Source organism: Trematomus bernacchii, unplaced genomic scaffold (genome assembly GCF_902827165.1).
Source record: "Trematomus bernacchii unplaced genomic scaffold, fTreBer1.1, whole genome shotgun sequence".
Taxonomy (NCBI): Eukaryota; Metazoa; Chordata; class Actinopteri; order Perciformes; family Nototheniidae; genus Trematomus; species Trematomus bernacchii.
In genome coordinates this window covers 983,948-1,008,235 of record NW_022987574.1, presented here as the reverse complement: position 1 = coordinate 1,008,235, position 24,288 = coordinate 983,948, and the positions used below count along the sequence as shown (strand labels likewise).

The 24,288-nt window shown below is 39.3% G+C and overlaps 3 protein-coding genes across 6 annotated transcripts in view; 2 read left to right on the top strand and 1 right to left on the bottom strand.

Moving 5' to 3' along the window:
• Nucleotides 1–9,416, top strand: part of zcchc2 (zinc finger, CCHC domain containing 2) — a 24,307-nt gene extending 14,891 nt beyond the window's left edge. For 3 of the 4 annotated variants that reach the window (XM_034126729.1, XM_034126730.1, XM_034126728.1), the window contains exons 11-14: nt 96–163; nt 3,528–3,632; nt 4,241–5,983; nt 7,677–9,416. In XM_034126729.1, the coding sequence (XP_033982620.1) occupies nt 96–163; nt 3,528–3,632; nt 4,241–5,983; nt 7,677–7,738 (1,978 nt within the window). In that variant the 3' untranslated portion in view covers nt 7,739–9,416. The remainder of the gene's footprint in view (nt 1–95; nt 164–3,527; nt 3,633–4,240; nt 5,984–7,676) is intronic. The other variant, XM_034126731.1, reaches the window with a different exon arrangement.
• On the bottom strand, nt 9,264–24,288 carry ift74 (intraflagellar transport 74). The gene is made up of 20 exons (XM_034126732.1): nt 24,109–24,288; nt 23,412–23,555; nt 22,796–22,937; nt 22,586–22,634; nt 22,305–22,403; nt 21,949–22,009; nt 21,414–21,473; nt 21,191–21,252; nt 16,081–16,219; nt 15,434–15,496; nt 15,025–15,162; nt 14,120–14,160; nt 13,637–13,716; nt 13,025–13,078; nt 12,615–12,712; nt 12,228–12,354; nt 11,654–11,817; nt 11,398–11,523; nt 11,181–11,241; nt 9,264–11,044 (listed from the first exon to the last, which is right to left on the bottom strand). The coding sequence occupies exons 2-20, from the start codon at nt 23,538–23,540 to the stop codon at nt 10,929–10,931; spliced, it is 1,809 nt and encodes a 602-aa protein (XP_033982623.1). The 5' UTR covers nt 23,541–23,555; nt 24,109–24,288; the 3' UTR covers nt 9,264–10,928.
• LOC117479637 (leucine-rich repeat-containing protein 19-like) lies at nt 17,199–20,268 on the top strand. The gene is made up of 7 exons (XM_034126733.1): nt 17,199–17,252; nt 18,044–18,154; nt 18,277–18,524; nt 18,621–18,729; nt 19,079–19,151; nt 19,407–19,598; nt 19,679–20,268. Exons 2-7 carry the CDS (start codon nt 18,053–18,055, stop codon nt 19,981–19,983), a joined length of 1,029 nt encoding a protein of 342 aa, XP_033982624.1. The 5' UTR covers nt 17,199–17,252; nt 18,044–18,052; the 3' UTR covers nt 19,984–20,268.

The window sequence follows — 24,288 nt, the reverse complement described above, 5'->3', positions numbered from 1 at the left end:
TGTGTTGTGTCAATGCTGCTACATTTGTAGTTTTTTGTTACTGTGTTTCTCTGTTGACATTGCTCTTTACCCTGTCCCATCTCTCGTCTTTTTAGGGATAAGCTGAAGGGAAAGGGTGCTACCTTTGTAGCCAACGGTAGATTGGTACCAGCTCAGAGGAAAGGTGAGTGTGTGCATGGCTGTTTAATGCCTGTAATAGAAAGTACTTAAGTTAAGGACGCATCTCTCAAAATAAATAATCTGCATTATGTTCAAAAATTTAAAGCAGGATTAGTTAACAGCTGCAAGATGGTAAAAATGAACAAACAATTATAAACCTTAAGACCTGCCTCTTACAACAACCTGTAATGTGAAATGATCAAGACAATTATTTTCACAATAATAATGCCACAATGGCATTTAAAAACAGTCATTAAAAAGCAAAGATAATAAAATAAACATTAAAAGAAAAAATACATGAATAAAAGTTACAGTGCAGTTTAAGATATGAATATATCAATTAAAAGCAGCGGCAAAAAGAAAAGTCTGGATTTAAAAGTAGTGAGAGTTGCAGCGGACCTGCAGGTTTCTGGAAGTTTGTTCCAGATATTTGGAGCATACTAACTGAACGCTGCTTCACCATGTTTAGTTCTGACTCTGGGGAAAGAAAGCTGACCAGTCCCAGAAGACCTGAGAGATCTGGATGGTTCATAATTTAGCAGTAGGTCAGAAATATATTTTGGGCCTAAACCATTCAATGCTTTATAAACCAGCAGTAGTATTTTGAAATCAATTCTTTGACACACAGGAAGCCAGTGAAAAGACTTCAGAACTGGAGTGATGTGATCCACTTTCTTAGTGTTAGTGAGGACTCGAGCAGCAGCGTTCTGAATCAGCTGCAGCTTTCTAATATATTTTTTAGTGAGACCTGTGAAGACACCATTACAGTAGTTGAGTCTACTGAAGATAAAAGCATGGAGTTTTTCAAAATCCTGCTGTGACATTAGTCTTTTAATCCTAGATATATTCTTTAGGTGATAGTAGGCTGATTTAGTAATTGTTTTAATGTGACTGTTGAAACTCCCATGACTACACCTAGATTTCTGGCTTTATCTGTTGTTTTGAACATTGCAGACTGAAGCTCTGCGCTAACTTTTATACGTTCTGCCTTGGCTCCAAAAACCATTACCTCAGTTTTATCTTTGTTTAATTGGAGAAAGTTCTGACACATCCAGTCATTGATTTGTTCAATGCACTTAATCAGTGTTTGAATTAGAGAATAGTCTCCTGGTGAAATGGTTATGTAAATTTGTGTCTCATCCGCATAACTATGGTAACTTATTTTGTTGTTTTTCATTATCTGAGCCAGTGGTAGCATGTAGATGTTAAAGAGAAGAGGCCCCAAGATGGAGCCTTGAGGAACCCCACATGTCATATTTGTCAACTCAGATTTGTATTTACCTATAGAAACAAAGTTTTTTCTGTCCTTTAAGTAGGATTCAAACCAATTTAGAACTGTTGCCGAAAGTCCCACCCAGTTTTCCAGTCGGTTTAGTAATATGTTGTGGTCAACAGTGTCAAACGCAGCACTGAGATCTAATAATACTAACACTGAAGTTTTGCCACTGTCTGTGTTTAAGTGGATGTAATTGAAGACCTTAACAAGAGCAGTCTCAGTGCTGTGGTTTAGACGAAAGCCTGACTAGAACACATCAAAACAGTTATTTAAATGCAAGAAATTACTCAACTGTTGAAAAACAACTTTTTCAATGATTTTACCTAAAAATGGGAGGTTTGATATGGGCCTGTAATTGTTCATTCATCATCTAGATTATTATTCTTTTTTAAGAGCAGTTTAATTACTGCAGTTTTCAGGGCCTGTGGAAAAACACCTGAGTGAAGAGAATTGTTTACTATATGAAATAGATCTAAGGCCATGCAATGAAAAACATTTTTGAAAAATCCTGTTGGTATAATATCAAGGCAGCAGGAGGAGGATTTCAGAAGTTGAATAATGTCCTCTAGGTTTTTATCATTAATCTGATGGAATTGTGTCATGGTGTTTGAATTGATTTTAACTGGACTCGGGGACAAAACATTTGCTGTACCTGATACAGAGGCACTGACTGCTTGTCTGATTTTCTGAATTTTGTCAGTGAAGGAGGCAAATTCATTGCAGGCCCTGGTGGATAGAAATTCAGAGGCTACTGACACTGGGGGGTTTGTTAGTCTGTCGACAGTAGCAAACAAGGCACGTGCGTTGTTTTTGTTTTCGGCAATGATGTCAGAGAAGAAAGACTGTCGTGCAATATTCAATTCTAAATTATAAAAGCCAAGTCTCTCTTTATAGATTTCAAAATTAACCTGGAGATTTGTTTTTCGCTACCTGCGTTCAGCTTTTCGACACTCTTTTTTCTGTTTTCACGGTCATGGCCTTTCTCCATGGAGATATTTTCTTGCCAGTCACTTCCTTTACCTTAGTTGGAGCAATGGCATCTATAACATTTTTAATTTTTGAATTAAAATGATCTACTAGCTCATTTACTGAGATGTTAGCAGGGGCAAGTGTGGAAGTAAACATTTCCCTAGTATTTTCAGTTAAATATCGCTTTGTGGTTACCTCTTTTTGAACATTTTTGTGAACAGAAATAGAGCTCTCAAAGAAAACACAGGAATGATCAGAGAGTGCAACATCAGTCACCACAACCTTATAGATATTCAGACCCTTTGAGATAATTAAGTCCAGAGTGTGCCCCTTATTGTGCGTGGGCTCCGTCACATCCGTATACAAGTTGATTTGCGTATCAAATATAACACATTTGCACAATAATACCTAAATATAACATTGTTTTAACATTATTTTAACATATCCAAAGGGTGTAAGGGACATTTCTTCCATATTTTACAAGAATCATGTCTGTTGGATATTTTAAGAAACTGGCTAATAAACATTGACACTAAACACACCCGTGCTTAAAATAGTGTCAGACCCCATTCCACACAGCTCCATACTGTTTTAAACCATAGGGCTTGCACAACAGTAGCCTCTCTTAAAGGCACTACACATCAGGGTTCTTACGGTCTTTAAAAACCTGGAAAAGTCATGGAAATTCAAAATGATAATTCCAGGCCCTGGAAAAGTTATGGAAAACAATATGTTTCCCAAAGTTTTGGAAAAGTCATGCAAATTTAACTGCATCAAATATAATTTATATTTTATTTAATCGCCGAAATAGTAATACTATAATGATAATAAATAGAGAGGCTTACTAGTAGAAGCTAGTAAGCCTACTATTTGATTTGTTTTAGATAGGCACAACATGTTTCATATGCAGACCTTATTTTCCTGTTCCATGTTAAAATAAACAATTTTCAGTGGTACCGCTGAGAAAGAGTAATTTTTTGGTCATGGAAAATTAGGTAAAGGTCATGGAAAAGTCATTGAAATTCATTGGTGAAAAAGTGTATGAACCCTGACACATATACCGGTGCATTCATTCATCCAAGTGAAGACATTTCTGCAGTTTAACTCACAGATGTTGTTTCAGATGGAGGTTCTGGTCCAGATACATCATCAGAAAGCTATAGCTCTCCATCCAGCCCTCAACGCCGTGGACCAGAGAGCCTGGATAGTGAGGATGACAACAACAAAGGTAAAACACGCACACACACACGCACGCACTTGAGCAATTTTATATTTTGTAATTTTACCATTTTCATCCAAAATGTGCGAACGTGCAGGTTTTTACACACTGTTAAACACACAAAACACGTGTACGGATGCTCTCACATTCCCAGTAGACGGGTCCTTTTTTTGGTCACAAATGCGTCGACAAGAACTGGAAGCAGGGTAAGAAAAGAGGCAACTAAGACGGTTATTTATTTTTTTGAATTTTTCTCCACAAAAAGTTGGTGATTAGAACAATGAAAAGACTACCAAAGACGGTTGTAATACGTTTTTTTTGTTTTGTTCCTTTTGAATTGTGTGATTTACAACGATCAGCGAGGTACTGTAGGGGAGTATATTAATTGTATGTTAAATTATAATATTGTCGAAATACCTGTTGCGTGTCCATCCGGGTGTCATGCTTCCATCAGTGCTCAATGGTGATGAAGTCTTGTGTCTTGGGAATAATTCAAAATTGTAACCACAGTTAACACTTAAAACAAAAGCCAGGTGATAGCGGGAAATGGGCTTAATTGTCCCAGGTATTTTGGTGTAACATGAACCTGCGCTAACCTGATTTTGTTTCTCTTTTAGATACAGACAGCCACTCTGATGACTCTAGCAAAGGGCCGGGCCCTGACATGTTCTTCGCCCTCCAGACTGATCCCTCTGTGGTTGGGGATCTCTCTTCCGTCCAGCCTCTGTCTTCCAATAACCACCAGGCCCAGACAGGGCCCCTCTGCCCAGAGACCAGTACAGAGATCCCCCCTTTCTCCTTCATGCGTTCTCTGCCCTTTGTGATCTCTAATGGAGCTGCTGACTCAGCATTTCCACTGGCTCCTCCTCCTCCCAGCCAAAGCATAGTCCCCGATGTGATGCCCTCGTCTGGGACCGTGATGATGCCCCTAGTGCCTCCAGTTCTTCTAGGCCCTGGGATTGTAGGAGACCCAGAGAAGAGGGACGTGCTCCCAACCTTTGGGATAGCCCCGATTGGCCTCCACCCTCCTTCAGCTTGTCCTGCTGTGCAACCTCTGGTCCAGAGGTTCAAAACAGCTATGTCTCAGAGCCACGGTGCCACGGATGGAGCTACAGGGAGTGGTTCTAGTGCCCCACCTGCTTCACACCAGGCTCCTATAAGAGCCATCAGAGTCATGTCTCCTGGCCCGACATCCTTTGCCTCGCCTCTGCAGCAGCCTCTGCCCTGCCAAGACCCGGGTGTCAGCCCGGGCCTGGCCTCCACCCTGACACACGTGGAGACTTCACATGCCAAGCTCCCCGGCTTAACCTTACCATCTGGCCTGCCTTCTCCCTACACCCTGCCCCCTGTCCCCACCTCTGCCATGCCTACTGCAGCCCCTGGAATAGCTCCATCCTCTGGACAGGTACAAGCAGCTGTCCCTCCAGCTGTGCCCACCCACACCCCTGGGCCCGCTCTGAGCCCCAGCCCAGCGCTGACTCACAGCACAGCACACAGCGACTGTACATCCTACAGCAACAACAGTGCTTCCTGTGGGAGTGCCTCTGTTACCCCTGGAAACCCCATTACTCTTCAGCAAACCCAGCAGCTACACTTGCCCCCGCAGCAACTAACCCCACCTCAACAACAGCAACAGCAGCACCAGCAGCACCAACAACAACAGCAGCACCACCAACAACAACAACAACAGCAGCACCAACAACAGCAGCAGCAGCAGCAGCACCAACAACAGCACCAACAACAGCAACAACAACAACAACAGCAGCAGCAACAACAGCATGCAATAGGCTGTGGGACCTGTGGTTGTCACAACAACTGCGGTAGCAGAGGCAGCCTCAGTAACAACAACAGTGTCACTATGCCCCCTGGTTGCCAAGCTCCCTTATTCTTCCCCCACCAGATGGCGGCAGCACGACAGGTGTTCAGCGTCCCATCGCCTGTCTTTCAGCTCACAAGCCTGTGCAGCAACAGTTACCTCACCCAGGCCCAGTCCCCCCACCAAGCCAATGGTGGCACCCCCCTGCCCCCCTTCTTCCCCACCGCCCCACCACCCGCACACCCGTCCCCATATGGTCCCATGCACACTCACTCCCACAGCCATGCAGACGTGCCATCACACATGCTGGGCACCGCCGCAGCTGCAAACTACAACCTCCAACAGCAGATGGCGCCAGCGGCTTCTTTCTTCCAGCGCTTATACCAGCACGTGTACCCAAATCCCCTGGGGATGCTGCCTGCTGCAGCACTGGGCGGAGGTGGAGTCAATAAGAAAAGCGGCAGTGTGTCCTGCTATAACTGTGGTGTGAGTGGCCACTATGCTCAGGACTGCAACCAGCCCTCCATAGACTCCACACAGCAAGGTAGTGCAGCTACACGGAACAGGGAGAAACAGAGAACCCCTTAGTTTTCTTCCCCAGAACCCCAGCACTACAACATGACTAAATTAGGGCTCATCCTCAGAAAGTATATTTTCAGCTGATTCATTTCAGTTCTGATGGGTTACCTTATTGGCCAGAAGAGAAGCTGTGCCAATGGAACATTCATAATAACAGCACTTAAATGCTTAAAAATACTTATGTGGGTTATCTACAGGGCCAACTGTAATGAGGTACGTTAGGAAACAGAGTGTTGGTACCTGGAATCACTGCCAGAAAATGATATAATTGCAAAGAGCAGACACCCAACCACCTTTTGTCCCCGATAGCTTATTAGAGATAAGAAAAAAGTCGACAGTTATACATTAGCGGGTTCGCATTGATAAGTTTCAGGAAAATGCAGTGGGCTGCACTTTTATTTTCTTTTATTTTTCTCTTGAAAAAAAGAAAGTATACTGTATGAAAACACTTCTGATATTCACACATTTCACATTTGGTTTTGTTGCCTTATTTTGGTTTGCCAAACCTTAATGGGCTAAATACTGAACCCTGAGGAACCCCCAATGTAAATGTTTTGACTCTCATCAGCCACAAGTTGCAGCAATGCTTGAAAACAACCTTGGACTAGTATTACAAAGGTGGACTATCTGCACAGCAACCTTTAGATTTTGCTTTGGGAAGCATGACTCATGTCACACTCCCAGTGTTAGTGCTAGGGATGGGTACCAAAACCCGGTTTTAAGCGGGCCCCAGGGCAACATTTTGAAAGACGTTATCTTGCACATCTTATTCAACCAACTCCGTTTCTAATTTGCAATACCCTTATTTTCGCTCTCTTCACTCCATAAGAGCAATCTCTCTCATCTGTGTACAAGGGCGGAGCAGCTCTCTCACGCTGCAGTGCCGTACACTAACACATAGATCTGCCGGGGACGGAACAAAACGTTTAAAATTACACTTTACAAGGCTCTATGTAGACAATGGCAAAAGTGTTTATTTTGCGGAAACACAAGCAATCTGTCCTAACATGTGATTTTTACTCCAGGTGTAACTTGAGTCTTATTTAAGGGTTGAATATATTTCACATTATTAATCAAAATGTGCAAAGTAACTAAAGATATTAAGGAAATGTGGTGAAAAAGTACACGATTAACCTCTGAATTATAGAGTCTGTATAAGGTAGCACAAAATGTAAATACTTAAGTACAATACTGAGATAATTCTAATTTACTTAAGTACAGGACTTGATTTTATTTTATTTGCATTTCCATCATTACACAAGTCTGTAATTTTATTTACAAAAAAATATATATTGTATGTAAAATAAAGCAATGTTATTTCTGGTTAAAAAAAAAAAAAAAGTTTTCCCCCTTAAAGAAATAAAAAGAACCGATAAAAACACAGTAGAAATACCGGATCGATAAGCAGTATCGGTAATAGTAGTAGTACCGTTAAAATCTGAACGATACCCATCCCTAGTTAGTGCTTAACTAACTGAAAACATGAATAGTAGAACATGATGTTCTTTGAAAAGACAGTTTGATCATAGTTTAAGTTGATTTATATTAGGTTTAATTTTTTATTTGTAACCGTCCACTGATTGTATACCCTCTGTGTGTTTGGATGCATCTCTGTATGTGTGCATGTGGTTGTTTGTGTGTTTGTGGTGACATTGCAGGTGGCTTCCGGTTAAAGTATGCGGCCTCCCACATTTCAGAAGCACTTGACAATGCCGACTGAAGGGAAAGGATAATGAAGAGTTCCTCTGGTCTCGTGTCCACAGTGACGGCTGCTGTTCTTCCCCAAGCACTGTGTGAGCAGCACTGAAGCCTCTCGAACGTTAGGAAAGAAAACACCATTTAGAACAGAAGGTGACCTGCCAAGGGCTCAGCGGACAAAGCCTAAGTACTTGTGCCTGGGAAAATCTTGTTCCCATAGAGATGATCACTGTCTCGTGCAAAGTAACGGTCCCTTCCCTTTTACGTTTTTTAATCTTTTTTGCACTGATGGTTGGAAACAATTAACTTATTACTTAATTTCTAGGAAGATATCTTTGTTTGTTTTTACATTCAAGTGGAGACTTGTCTCAACTGAAGAAAAGTTGTTATACACTTAATTCTAAAAAGTCACGCTTTTCCTCATTATTACTGTTAATCTAGGATTTTATTGTTCGGACAGAATTGTACAGCATTGTTAAAAAATAATTAAATCAAAAAATAATTTTAGCAAAAAGGATTTTATGTTTCATTTTCAACTTTGCTGTTTCTGAATGTACACATTTTTTAAGGACTGCCTGTCAGTGTATGGATCTCATGCATTTGTTGCCACTTGATCTGTTGTGGTTAGAAGGTAACAGCTGCTTTGTAATGTTGTCTTATTCATTAAACTTGTTTTACTTGGTGAAATGCACTAATGCAGCGCAGGAACACAAGTGCACTAAAAAAGTCGGCACCACAACCAAGCAGATTTTAGAATCTATACATTTTCACAATCTGAATTTAAAGGAAATTACAAAGAGTCTGCTTTGTTTTAGTGGAATTTTGTATTTAAGGTGTGAAGCATTTATTTATGGCTAATATTTTAAAGAGAGGGCAATCTTTCTCAGTTTCCTTAATACTAAATACAACAGAGAAGAGGATCATTCTTCTCTGATCCAGTTGAGTAAAGACGTCTTTGCAAGTGGTTAGCATATACCTGTACTTTCTTCTTTTATAGTGTCGGGTCTCTGGTGTTCTCTAGACTCTAGGATTTGGACTGATTACATTGTTTAAATGTAGGACAAATGAGAACATAAACGTCAACTGTTTATTTTGTTCAGTCTTCAGAGTGCAATTCTGCAGACGGTGAAACCATTGTCAAACTATTCATTAATAATGGGTAGACAGACACAAATTAAAACTCTAATTATAGACTAAGAAATGTATGCTTTTATATAGAGAAATAACAAGCACTACTTTCCTGCCCTGTTGGTAACCTATTACAATTGTTGTGTATTTGTATGACAGATTGCATCTTTAAGAGATAATGGTACACAGCTAGTTCCATTCTAAGCCTACTAAGAGCGGAATGTAATGGTTTATTGTAGCTAAAACTGAGGGGGGCGATACCTGACGTTTTCTATATATCTTTTAACTAATCAAACTATCTGTATACCTTTTACACAAAACTGTTGTCAACTAACCTACAACATCAGACAAACCTGATGGCATTTGGCAACTGAAAACGGAAGTCACCAAAACCACCTTTACTGTAATGCCTAATTTGGTTTGAAGCTCTTTAACCCTTTAAGCTCTTTGAAGGTTATTTGAAAAGTGTTTGGGAAACATTTTAATAATAAATAGAGGCAGGATGTAAGAATATGGAGCTCCTATGTGCACAGTAGTAAACAATAAATGAAACAGCTGTTGAAATACTTTAATACGTTTTATAATTTTTTTTTACTTGAATCTTTTGCTTTAAAATGTCCTCTTTCATAACAGCCGACCTGTCCCGCCTTCCAACTTTTCAGCCAATCACATGCCTCCCTGCCTCTTAAGCTAGCAAGATCAACAACTTCTGCCAGATGTAGCTAGTTAGCACCTGTTAGCTAGGGCAAAGAAAAGTGACATGAAAACAATCTAAGTTTGAAAATAAAAGGCCATTAATTTTATAACTAGATGGTTTATATATTTTACATGGTTAATTCGTGTTATTTTTGTCATAATGTATTTTTTATGTATTTAATATTGAACACTTCCATATGAGAACGTGTGCAAGGAGGTAACCGTTAACAAAAATAACTTAAACCTGGACTGTTAATGGTGTTTGTACATTATGAGCATCTGTTTATAGGCCTGTCTAAAGACAATTGAAATATATTTTACCGAAGGATGCTAGTTCTTCTCAGTTCCTCGAGATTAATGTGGTATGTAATGCTTCCCCCATCAATGTTGTTTCTGATTGTGCAACTTTCTGCCCTTAAGGTGTTTTCAGGGCTTGTTTTTGTCTGCCATCCCTGTTTCACCTACTGTCAGTGCATTAGTTAAATTGAAGTCTATGCATATTGTTTTCATGAATACTAAAAAAGTGACTTTTAGGAAAAACCAGAGGTGGATTCAGAGATATTTTATGTCCATTTTTAAAGGATGCACACCCTCAAACTGACTGCTGTGAGATCCGATTGTCTTCAGTTCCACTTTGAACATTACTTGTGTCCAAAACTGCTTCCCTGCTCTTCAGTGGATGTTTTAAGCGGATCAGATCCTGCAGAGTTCTGGATCCAGTGATCAGAAATTAGAGGGGTCCAGTGTAAATACTGAGGAGGCCCCTAACAACCCGAGTGTAGTTGTGTTGATGGTTTGCAAAATGCTGTACTGTGTTTGCAAGGGGTCCCTGTGCTGCCCACCTCAGTTGTAATGTTTACTGTACTCTTTGATATCTATGTACTTGAAAGGTCAAACATATTTCTAAAGTGGAATTTGGATTTTATGCAAATTGTTTTTCTGTAATTAAAAGCAATAAATATAGAAAATGGGAAGTACATTTTTTTCTGACTTGAGTGTTTTCTTTTGTCAAAACATCTTTATTCAAATATTCAGAGAACTTTGAAGATAGAATGACAGAAACCCACAATATTGACATGGAATGCTCAAAAATCTGCTTTACATTTAAATAGAAAAATACTACATATTTAAAACGTTCACTACATTGACATATTAGTGTATTTGAGAACAGTAAGCAGCTACAGTTTTACGGACAAAACAATCCATCACAAACTTGATATAATGAACATGTTGAACTAGCAAAACAATAGTTTTTTATAGCGTGCTGCTGAAACATTTTGAAGTATCAATGCTTTCTTAAGAGAAAACTGCATCACTTTTAAATTATTCTATGTGCTGACCACTTTATGGTGACATTGACTAAAATGCCTTTTTATGTGTGTGTGTGTTTAACTCCTGTTGTTCTGCAGGGAGTCGATGAGACTCTTGTTGTACTCTGCCACTTGTTGGGAGACATTCTTGGCGACCGACGCATAGTCACTCTCCTGAGATTTCGAGGCGATGACTGATGCTTCAGTTAAGGAAAGATCCCTGATGTATCCAATGAGTGGCTTTTACGGGATCAAATGTTTCATAGAAGGGTTCAGTGGGAGACAAATCATTCAGCAATAAGGAGAAAAATACATAATTCAGAAGGATACACTCTTTCATCACAAAGTTGTTCTGCTCCAAGTGTTGCCATTTCCTCTCAAGGTTAGCCAGCTAAATCACAAAGAACACACACAGAAAATTAGCATGAGGAGAATAATACGGGTCTATAACAGCATCTAATGGTTGTATGTGTAGAGTAGTGATTTATACATATTTAAGAATGCTGATATAGTGATGTGTTTTCTGATAAGTGTAAAATGCTCTGACCTGAGCGTGAGTCTCGTTTTCTTGCAGTTTGGTCTTCAGAGCTTCATATTTCTGATTCATTTCCTCCAGCAGCTGTTTGAATGAATCCCGACGCTGAGTAAGTGACACACGCTCCTCTTGTAGCCTCTGCACCAGAATGACACAAAGGTTAGCCTACAGTTTGATTATCTTTAGCCAGATAAAAACTGATATTTTAGAGTAATGGGGCTGATATTCGTGATGCTGCCATCTTTCTCATTTCTGAGTCTCTTTTCACCTTCTTCTTCTCCTCCCCTGTGTGCCTCAGGGTGTCCAGGTCTCTGTAGGTGAGCAGCTCCGTCTCCATGGTGCCGACGCGCTCCTTCAGGGAGCTGAGCTCCCCGCTGATCTTCCCCTCCAGCTGCTGCACCTTCTCCAGGTCCTGCTGCAGCCGCTGGGATTCTGGGTGGAGGTTAGCATGTTAGCATTCACCTGTTGTTTTTAAGGTTTATCAAATCATCCCAATTTGGGAAATTATTTCGTCATAGAAGCAGAAGTGTGTTCAGACTTTATAATACAATACAATACTTTAAATACTTTAAAAAGTGGAAAAGATCATTACCAATTCAAAATAAAAGGAAAACATATGATATCAAATATAAACAAAACAATATAGAATATTCTGGATAATTGAAATAAAAAGTCAAAAATACAACAGGATCCAAAATACTACAGGTCTTTTATAAGAAAGGAGAAACTCAAACTATGTAGCAGTGTGTGTGTGTGTGTGTCTGTGTGTGTGTGTGTGTGTGTCTGTGTGTCTGTGTGTGTGTGTGTGTGTGTGTGTGTGTGTGTGTGTGTGTGTTACTGACCTGTTGTCAGTCCTCTGGCGGTGCTCTCTGATTGGACCACCTCCGTCTCCTTGCTGACCAGCACCTCCTGCATGTTCCTCAGCTCACTGGCTGTCACTGTGTCCACCTGATGTAGCCTTAACATGTTCTACATAAACACACACACACACATTTACTGTTTTCTACCACATGTTCTTTTACCCCCTGAAATGTATTTACTATTCTGGCTATTTACTGCATCCTTTACTTTCCTTTATTTACTAATCCATTTTTGCATATTTTTATGTATGCTTCCTAATTAATACTAAGATATCTTTGGCTCTTAACTTGCTGTAACAAATGTAAATGTCCATTCTGTTGGGCTAACAAATGTGTTCTGATTCCCCCCCCCCCCCCCCCCTCCCTCACCCTGCTGCAGTGTTCCAGGATGGAGACGATGTTCTCTTGGCTCTGGGTCATCTTGTCCTGCTCCTGAGCCCTGACCTCCTCAAAAGACTCCATGTACCCTGGAACAAAGGAGGAAAGGAGGAAATAAAGGAAGTTATTACTATCAGCTGTATTTCATTATATTTAAACCTACAGTAGTATATCTCTCAAGCTAAATTAAAAAGAAAAACATTTAGCCTTTGGCGACTCCTGGTGGTAGTTTTCAAAAAGGCATTCAAAATGTCTGCCTCAAAGTTAAACCATTTTTAAAACATGCAAAGAGTTACATTCATGGCAATATTTTAACCCTAACCCTAAATAAGAGTTCAATATACAATAACTAAATGACCACTCAAGTCTATTCACTTTCAGTAATTCCAGTTGTCACTCACGGTCAATGTCCTCATCCCTCCTCTTCAGCTCCCTGTATTTCTGCTGACACTCCCCTTATGGACAGATGAAAAATATAAACTATTAGTTTAGCAGGCAATTACATTCATTATAATCATTCAATGCATACTTTGTCTAGTTCTGTTAAGTACGTTGTGTGAGTGTGCTTATATGTCCAAGTAAAGGCATTTAAATCATTAAGTTGTCCAAGACCAAGCAATACTTTTGAAAAAGGGACACCTGTTTTTAAATAGTTAAATGTAAGTTTTAAACGCAAAAAAAGGATAATTGAATATATTAATTTAGGAATCTCTGTCAGACAATAAATACTTCAGACATGTCAACTATGGCTTTTCCCTATGTCATAATAGGAATTGATATAGTTGAAATCCCTATCACAAACTATGACATAGAAAATAAATAAATTAGGAAAATAATTAGTAGATGAATTCCATGGAAATAATGATCAGCCCTTGACATATAGCAACAAAGAAATGTCTCTAACATTGTTTATAGTGTATAACATTGTTTCTTTAATAAGATGTGAAACTTTTGAGGCAGTGTACAACATTTCGATAGAGAGATGAAAAGTGTAATCTGCCACACGGTGTTACCCTGCGCCTCCTCTGAGTCCTGCTCCAGCTGTCGGATCTGCTCTGTGATCTGTTCCATCCTCTCCCTGATCTCTGTAAGCCTGAACACACACATCATCACACACATCAGAACACATCAGAACACACACATCATCACACATCAGAACACATCAGAACACACACATCATTACATATCAGAACACTCAGATCAGTACACATCAGAACACAGAGGAACATGGGTTTCCTTTTCAGAAGCAAATACTTGAGAGGGCCAGGGTCACAGAGCCAGTAAGAACATATGTAAGCTATCAGACAAATAAAACACTATTGAAGGGATGATTAACTTTCAAATCTTCAATATAATAAAACCATTTGAACCCTTAAACATGTTTTGATAACTTCAGGCAAAGTATGCTGTTGTTATGAAATGTAAATTAATCCAAAAAAAGAAAAAAAAGAAGTTTAACCCTGACACAGACTCAGGGTTTTCTTTGTGTTACATACTGTCTGTCCATGCTGGCGATTTCCTGGTTGTCCTCCTTCACCTAGAAAATAAAACAGAACTTAAATCACTTTATTACTAACTCAACTCCTTAATATATGAAATTCAACAGCCCTTTGAGATAATGCAGTCAGTGGGGTGCACTGATTCTATGAAACAAGTCTCTAACAGCTTCTATTGTCTGGATGAAATACTGAATCTGATACTATAGGTTAATCCACTCAATTTGTACTGAGGTTGATTTTATCTTAATTGAAACTGCATCTTAAAACCACATCAAAGTGGAGTAAGAGATGTTATCGAGTCCTATAAAAGCAATGATGCAGCACAGGGGTGTCCAAACTACGGCCCGGGGGCCAAATGCGGCCCATTTTGAATTGGCCCTCATCAAATTCAAAAAGTATAATGACTTAAGAATAATACACTTCTGTTCATCCTATATTGTACTTCTTAAATATATATTCAAATACATTACACAGTTTTCATAAGCCCAATTTTCAAATAAATTCAGTCAATTAAAGTTGAAAACATGTTCAAGTTGATAAGAAAAAAGACAAATAACACATTTATATACCAACCTTCAAATATACCCTTCATTGTAAGCAATCTGAAGCTTCTGTTTTAAGGAATGAGCTGCTAACAAAATAAATAAAACCCTATGTGATGTAGGCTGTTTTTTTCTTAAGGCATGTTCAAGTATCAAGAATAATTGACCTACATTGGTTTGATATTTCCAACTTATAACTGAACTTATGAGGCAATATACCTCACCTCTAGTGAGTGGCCCAGCCCTTCGTATATTTTTCTGTATGTGGCCCTCGGTGAAGAAAGTCTGGACACCCCTGATGTAGCATTATCTGTAGTCTAAAAGGTCCACTCCTTGTCTCTGTCTGGATGTGAAGCGTACCTGTTTCAGCAGTGTCTCTCTCTCGTCCTGGGGGGAGCTCTTGTGCTCCGCCTCCATGGCCTCACGCTTCCCCTGCAGAGCCAACAGAGTCTCGTGGAGCCGAACCACTTCCTGCTTTATGTGCGAGTGGGACAGCTCCTGCACACGGGACAAAGTCAGATGAAACTCTTTTGTACTACTCCTTCTGCTAATACTGATGTCACTGTAATGCATTTAATTGACATATTTTCATTCCTTATTCTGAATGTCCTTCCTCCCCAGGGGATCTGCATGTCTTGAAAAGTCTTAAAACATTGCTTTATGTATGTGTATTATGTATGTGAATGTATAATGTATGTGTATTATGTATGTGATTGTGAACCCTAAAGAAACCCTCCCTCAATCTTTCAGTCTTTGTTGACCAACTCACAGCGTCGTAGTCCTCCTTCCTGGTTATCAGAAGGTCCAGCTCCTCCTGGAGAACAGTCAGCTCCTACAGGACAAAACACAAGGGGAAAAGAAAGAAAGCAGGAAGTAAAAGGACCTTTATTTTACAAAGGGTTAACAAAGTCATAAAAAAAAACCCACGAAGCACTTGTTGAGTTAATTTAAGCCTTGTAACTGATTCACCAGCACTAACTATGGTATGATCCTTGCTGTTCGCAGTTTGATTCTTTATGGTTTTTGCACTTACTGTAAGTTGCTTTGGATAAAAACATCAGCTAAATGATATGTAATGTATCGTAAAACAGTTTAAGTGATATTAATCAATGACCACTTCATTACCATTGAAACATTAAACTCCTTAATAGCAATGTTACTACTAACGATCAGTATACTTTTTTTAAATGCCTACACTTCAAAGAGGAATGTATCCAATGTTCATATATATTCACCGACTTTATGAAATGATCATTAAATGGGAAATGTAAGTGTATCTTAAAAATAATCAATCGTACTACATCCTAAATAAACAGAATGCCAGAGTGAATAAAATCACACTGGCATTCTGAGTTTAATACGACAATTATACCTAAGCAGTATAATAACAATATATTGATAAAACGACATGAGTACCTGTAGCAGTTCCTCATTGGCTGTTGTCATGGTGAAGTACCGCTCCTGCTTGCCGGCTGGCATCGCCTGGACGACCTCCTCGGCGACCCTCCTCTCCCCCCTGATCTCCTCTTCTATCGCCCTGATGGCCTCCTCTCTTCTGCAGAGCAAACAGAAGAAGAGTTTTTATATTTGTTCATATTGTTTTCAAATGTTTACTTTGCCTTCATCAGTCATTATCACGGGGATGGAGACATGTGACAAAGACCCTAGCTCTCAAACTCAGATAAGATGGGACAGATATCCATAGATAGATACGGTGTAGATAAGGGAAGGACAGGGGGAAGTAGAATGGAGAGATGTCACTCCTGCTCACAGCGTTTGAAGAGTCTTTAGGAGGCTGTGGCTCAGTGGGTAGTGTGCTGGACTTCGAATCAGGGGATAGGAAGTTCGAGTCCCACTGCAGTCAGCATGTCGTTGTGTCCCTGGGCAAGACACTTCACCCCAAATTGCCTCCTGTGGGGATTGTCCACAGTACTGAATGTATGTAAGTAGCTTTGGATGAAAAGCGTTTAACAAATGACATGTAATGTAATGTCAGATGGACTGGGTAAATGTAGAGTATTTGCTTCCTTAATGCAGTCCTGCTTCTTCTCCTTCATCTCTTTGTCCCATTGTCTTATCTTTAAATCCCATTTGGCGCTTCCCTTCCTTTAAGACACTCAAGGTTCAAGGCTTTTATTAGTCATATGTACAGCTAGTGTAGTTATGACGATGAAAATCTTAGGTCACACTCCTACCTTATTTTCATCCATTTTCTTTTTTTTCTGACATGATTCTTTACATCCGTCTGTCTCCCTTCCTACTTTCTATTCTTGCATTCACTCTTTCGCCAAGACTATAAATGTAATTTAAAAACCACTTAGATACCATTAAAACGTTTTAATATCTTTTGGAATACAGTTTAAAATGGGATATACAATATCTCTAAAAATGCTTAAATATACTTTTAAGCAAAGTAGGAACGAGACGTGGAAAGGAGAACTGATAGGATCATATCTAATGGTTCAGCTGGCATTAACAGTGCATGTGAGCTAACAGTTTTACAACCAGGAACAAAGGTTGATCATTGTGCAGGTTTCCTCACGCTGACAGATGAGTTTAAGTTCACTGAAGAGTCCCTAGAAGTACAGGTAAGTGCTTATGGTTGTTATTACTATATTAGTAATGTAGAATCGTGACTAAATACATTTAAAATGTGGGATAAAACACATTTAATACACACAACAGTAAGGATTCTGACGGATGTTTTACTGTATGCTGGTCAAAGGTTATTCAGCTGACACCGGTAAAAGGTGTGTGATGTCCTCTCAGTCACCCAGTTTCTGAGAGGTCAGGTGAGTGCCCAGAGGATCGTATCTTCTACAAGTTAACAGATTAATATAATTTAAGGATTTCAAATGTAAATGTCTATTTTACATGGATGTATTAAAAGAGCACTTTGACATGAGGTGATAGTTGTATCATGAAAGCGGTTTCATTTTTCCCTTTGCAGCTATGCATGCTGTTCTTTCTTTAACCTGTTTAAAGAAATAACTGTTGTGTCTATGGTCTGCCAATTTACCTGACTAAGATCTATGAACGTATTCTTTTTTGCTTGTTTTGAGTTGTGAATATTTTTGTATCATCTGAATTATTCTATCTGCTTTTATTATAATTATCTGAGTGAATTGGTTAGAATGAATAGATTACAAGCTATGGGTCAGAGCTAAAAAAAACACTGGTCACGGATATATAGACGTGTGACGATCATAAGATTTTCATTGCCATTTCTACACTGTAGCTTATGTGCATATGACAATAAATCATTTGAGTCTTTGAATTAAAGTAGAAAAAAAAGGCGACTGATCTTCTCAGCCTCCAAGTTTAAACAAACTCTTATCCATATCAAACCGGATTAACCACAGTCCTTTCTGTTTTTCAGACTAGGATAATGGAGGTGTGTTGGCAACCTCTTCTCCTGCTGTTCTTCACTGCAGCGGTAACCGTGAATATACTGGGAAGTAATGCTGAGGTTGTGGAAGAAAACACGCTGGTAGAAAATCCTAATTTTCTTTGATTAAGCTGGCACTGCTGAGTGAAAGTCATGATGGTTTATCTGTATGTGTTTACACAGATTGTTTATGTGTTATAATAACTCCATCCATCTATCAGCAGGTAAAGAACTTGACCAACCAGCTTCTGAAAGTAATTCCCCGTAGCAACAACACTTCCTCTGTTACCACACTGCTGTTAGAAGGGAACCTGCTCTCTCTGAATGAGGCTGACAGAGGAGCCCTGGCTAGTTATCCCAAACTCAAAGTACTCCGCTTGGATGGAAACCTGGTGGGCAGTATACCAGCCAAGTACTTCTACGTAGTACCACTACTCAGAGTGCTGTCTCTGTCCAGGAACAACATCAGCAGGTAAAAGGCTGATACAGAATGTGTACTGATACCATTGCTACTGCTACAATAATTCCTGCATTCACAAATGATCTGACTACCCGGGTCTTCCTTCAGCCTGGACCCAGAGGCGTTATCCGGCCTGGATGTTCTGACCGAGCTGGACCTGTCCCACAACCTGCTGACAAGTCTTCCTACACAGCAGATCCAGCTGAAAAATATACAGGTAAACACCCTCCAAAATCCACAGGATTCCACGAAATGTGAAAGGCTTCTAGTATTTATTAGGACAATGTAAAAAAAGGGGTTGCTACGTCTTATCAGGTTAAAAATGGAAACATGTTTAGGCATCTTGTGTTTACTTAGCGTTCCGGTCTAATTCTTAAATATTTTAAATACAACCTTGTGAAAAAAATGTATAGGAGTTCATTTGATCCTTATATCAAATATGTCGTTATCAGTGGACCAAAATAGTTTTTACACAAAAGGAAATAAATCGTGTGAACCAAGCAATCTTGTTTTTTTATTTCAAGTTATTATTAATCCGATAACCACACCCAGTCTTGTTTCATTAGGTGCTGAACCTACAGGATAACCCCTGGAATTGTTCCTGTCCCCTGCTGAGCGGCTTTGAAAAGTTCAAAGCAGGTAATAATTGTAATTTCTGCAATGTAATGGTTTGATGAGGTGACACTCATGCAGACTGGATCTGAATATTTATATTTACAGCCTGATCTGATCTGAGAACACTGATTTCCTTGATGCAACCTAGTAACAGCTGTTTTACACAAGAGTAATCCGGGTGCTTATTCGGACATGAATAATTCCCGTCAGATCGATGGAAAGAAGAACATGCTCGTTCATTTTTGAACGATCAAAAATGTGATGTCTTTTGTTCTACAGGGGGACAACAAGTCACCTGTGCTTCTCCAGAAAAGCAGGCTGGGAGAGACCTCTGGGAGGCTGCAAGCATGTGTTTACCATCAACACCCCCCATCTTCACTACAACCCTAAGCAAACCAGTCAACTCTCAACAGCCTTCTGGCTCATCAACCATGCTGAAAACCACACAAAGCCAGAAGCACATCGACAAAGGTAGGACAAAGGTGAAGTGGGTATTTGACCCTGTGTTCTTCCTTCTAACTTTTTAAAGAACGGTCTCTCTATCCCTACAGACCAGAAACCTGTGCTCGGCCACACATGGAAATTCACAGCATGTATCGCAGCCTTGGCACTGTGCACCTCTATGCTCATCGTGTGTGGCGTAAAGGGGCCTTCCTGGTACAAGCTCTTCTATAACTACCGTCACCGGAGACTGCACCAAGAGGAGGATGAGGACGTTGTGTCAACAGTCTTCTCAGGGAGGTACATGAACCATCAGACATTCACCTTCAAGCAAGAGAATGGGCAGCTAGAGGAGGAGGAGGCGGAGGAGGAGGATGAGTATTTTGAGGATCCATACATCAAGAGAGAAGACTGACAGAACCATGAAGGAGCACAGAGCAGCTGGAAAACCAGAAATAGGGCGAGGAAGCAATCATCACAGATTTGTCACTTGTGTAATCTTGAAAACGAGGTGCTCACTGTGGGCTGTTTTATGGTGCGAAAAAAAGAAAATGTCCTCTAGATATGTAGGGTATATATTGCCTTAGTTGGGTAAGCTGTAAAAACATTTAACTCTGTGTGTTCTAAGCACGCTGTTAATATTTTCTATTCTAGGAGTCACTTAAATGTTGTCCTGGCTCTGTGGCTCCTGCTGTTAGATTTGTGTTCCTGGATGACAGACAGATGTAAAATGTGAAGGGCCAACCCATACGTCGACATAAAGAGAGCACAGATGTATTTACTTTATACGACACACCGAGCATGTTTGTATAGCATCAGTGGTGCAAGAGATATTCAAAATCTTTCATAAGTAAAAGCACATAAGTAAATGTATTTAAAGTATCAAAAGTGAAATGATTGACTGTGCAGTAATTAAACTGCTGTCAGTATTTTACTATTATGTTTAATAGCAGTAGTTGTTGTTAAGGTTGTGCTAATTGTAGCTACTTTATATACTACTTAACCACTTTATAAATGTTTGGGTCGTTTAATCTACAGCACTGCATCGTAGAAGATTTAAGATCCTTTTAAAAGAGGCTTTAAAAAAAAAAAAAGGTATCTTAAGAAGTAGGAGGATGTTCTCAATACATATAAAAACACTGAATCCCTTCATTTAAAAAAACAAAACTGTTGCTTACAGTCAAGGTTTACTTCCATCTTGGTTTCTGGGCCTAAAGTTAGCCACCACACTATTGAAGAATGTATTTAGGTTTTTGCAATCCAACATTTACAGGCTTTTTGAAGATACACATCGTTAAAGCTGCACTCAAAACCAATTAGATTACCGTATACTTTATATATTTAGATTTATGCAACATAGCTGGAATCATTATTTAACTGTAAAATACAGCCAACCTTCCTGAGATATCAAATCTATGAATCAATCATTTGAACAAAGTTAATCATGGATGTGAACAATTCATAAATGATAAACTCTTTTATAATACAATGATAGTTTTTTCACGTTTTATTCTATTTTCTATAAATAATAATTTTTTTCTAAGCTAAATATAAGCTTAAAAACATGCTTTCCCAACAACCCAGTGATCTTAAAAACATCATTAGAAGTCCACCGTACTTACTCTCTCCTCTCAGTGAAGATGCTGTCGATGCTTTCAGCCTCGCTGTCATTGTGGGCTTTCAACTGGGATGGTAGAGAGGAGGGAAGAAGAAAGCAAAGAGTAGGCATTCTCATTATATTTACTAAATACTTTTCTCTAACCCAAATCTCTTTCTCTAACCCCATGATCACACCTTTGATTTGATATCATTTTGATGATTTGACATCTTACATGGTGTACTTACAATGTTGTAGTCGTTGATCATTTCCTCCATCTCTGTGTTTGTGTTGAGCTTGTCCACCAGCTGAAATACAATCAGAAAAATACAAACAATTAAGCTACATATCAGTAGGACTCCTCAAGTGTTAAATAAATCTAGCAGAGTCCATTGTAAAGCATTCACACCTACTATTATACCAGACATTTACACTTTTAAAGTACCCTGCTAATATTCAAATGATATGTGTTTGATCTAAATACTTCCTTAACAACAACAGTATGACCAAACATTGTTTTATCATTTAGCTGCTGAGCTTGGAAGGATTTCTCTCCTGCCTCCTATCTGTTGGAGTTTCCATTCTCTCATTCTCTATTTTTACACTCCTAGGCAATTATTAATAAATACAGTTCAAAACATTAAAGTGTAAAGAAAAATCTGATATTGCGTAATACTTAACATGGTTTATTGTCATATCCAGGATAAAGGAACAGGCTATTATTTTCCATAAGTTACTTATTGAAAATGATTATAGAATATGGCTTGTACTACAGCTATGTACCATGTTGTAGTCAGCAAGCTGGCCCTGTAGATCCTTAATCTCCCCAGCCAGGCCTTCAGCTCTGAAGGGGAAATAAAAAAGGGTTCTTATTTTAAATTCATTATACAATTGTTCATTCAAATATTCAAACTTTCCATCGTTTATTCTGTTAGAAGACACACTTTTTCTATGTGAATTGGAAATAAAACAATGTAACCAAACTGTGTTTCAAATTCCTTTGTAAAATAATTTTATTTTTGAATAAAAGTTAGGCTTTTTTTCTCATGTCTGAATAATAAAGGCAGTGGAATGCAGTAAAAAAGGAACAGGTTCTATATTACAAACTGTCCATCATCACTAGTGAAAACACCACTCACTTCTTTTCGTAGGAGAGATAAACTGAATTCTCCTGGTTGTAGTTGTCGATCTCTTTGTGCAGTTTGCTGGTCTCTGTGGTTAACTCGTTGATCTTACTCCTATAGGCACAACAAAAAGTTTCACTTTATAATAAAACCATTTTCCAGTTTGGACCAAAATGATGTTTAAGAAAATGTTGCCCTTACAGAAATAACCTGCTGCACAGTTTAAAGTAATAACAATCAGGGCTTAAAATGTTTTACTAAAAATTCCAGTTGGAACATTTAGTTGGATTTGTTACCTAAGAAGGCCCAAGTAGTAGGACTTATCCAGAATCTGTCTCTGAGGTCCTTTTGGGTGGGAGGAAGGATGTGGTGGAGGGAAGAGAAGTGAGACTTTAAATGTCTGTTTCAACAAGGCTCAAAACGGCTGGTAAATTCCCAAGCCTAAAACAATTAATAAAACAAATGTGCATTTTAAAAAGTGTCAACTGATGCAACATTAGACTTACCTTTCATGCCAGTCTTCATACCACTGAGGCCCTGTTGGGTCACAGGCCTGTCGGTCACTTTGATCTGCGCCGACAGGACTCCAGGGGTGGCAAGGGGGATGCCGCCCCTCATGCCAGGATGACCACTTGTACCTGGAACCATCTGGATTGAAAATGAAATAAGAAAACTCAGCGACTGTATAACTAGCTCATTAGGGCTAGTTAACAAGATTGCAAAAGCTTGTCTGATATGCTGATTTAATAAAATAATGCCTTTGTAATTTGTAAAATATCCAGATCACAAATCAGCAACATACTGATTTTGCACCAACAGCTATGAGTTGCATTTGCTATATAGAGATATATTATAGCAGAAGCTACCAGAATCACTAAAGTGATGTCAAATACAAATATTGACAAAAGACACACAAAATAAAGCTGAAACAAGCTCTCTTACATGAAGCCATACTGTTCAAATGGTACTTATTTTACTTTTTAGAGACATTTCGGCATTGTTCCTTTGCTATAACTAGTTGATACTGTAGGATGGCATGACTATAGCTAAGTATCCAGTATGCTTACAGGAAGGGCACTTTTATCTCCAAGCTCAAATGAATTGGAGCTGCAGTTGACTTACCCCAGTTGTGACACGGATAGCTGTAGGAGGAGGTCGGACGGCTGTTGGGGGTCTTCCAGCCCCAGGGACTGCAGTCCCACTGCGGCTCAAAGGCCTGCCAATGCCAGAGGCAGGTCGCTGACTTGCCATTATGCCTGGAGCTAGCTAGCATTGGACAGTAACAAACAAGTAAGACATTTAATATTGTGTTGGGGGGAGATGGAAACACGTTTACTGAGCCTTGTGCTGCTCCTATACTTCGTGATTGTTATTGTGTTTGCTTAATGTGAGCAGCCAAGAGGACATTAAAGCTTCTTTGTGACTAGAAGTTTGCTGGTTTGAATACTGAAGCAGACATTAACCCAAACCACATTACTGTATCTTCCATCCCTCCCCACTCTGCCCACAACACACATTATCATTTACTTGGCTTAAGCAAGAGTGTTTGGAAATCATGTAAGTAGATGAAGTGTAACAGTTTCGTACAGTGTGAGTTTATGTGCTCCACCCCAGCAATACCTTAGCCTTTAGCTATGTAGACCTACGTTACCCTTATCTGTAAGAACGTAAACTATAGTTCAACTGACTTCGGTCGTTTTGAATTTGATGCATGATAGCCATTTTGTTTACCGAACCATGCACATTGGCCAAACATAACATACTTAAGCGTTAGCTCACTGCAATGGAAAAGCATGGTAAAGCTTACACTCTTTCGTACCTTAAACCTTACTCCTTCTTGGTCGTTTTCGTAAATAGTAAAGGTCAGTATTTTCTTAGTGAGGCGGCTGTTTAGCAAGCTAGTTTACTTAAGAGGATAATGGTTACTTACGTTACCTAGTGTAAACGTTAAAACACAAGCTAGCATTATGCTAGAAAGCCAACAACACCAGATGATGTC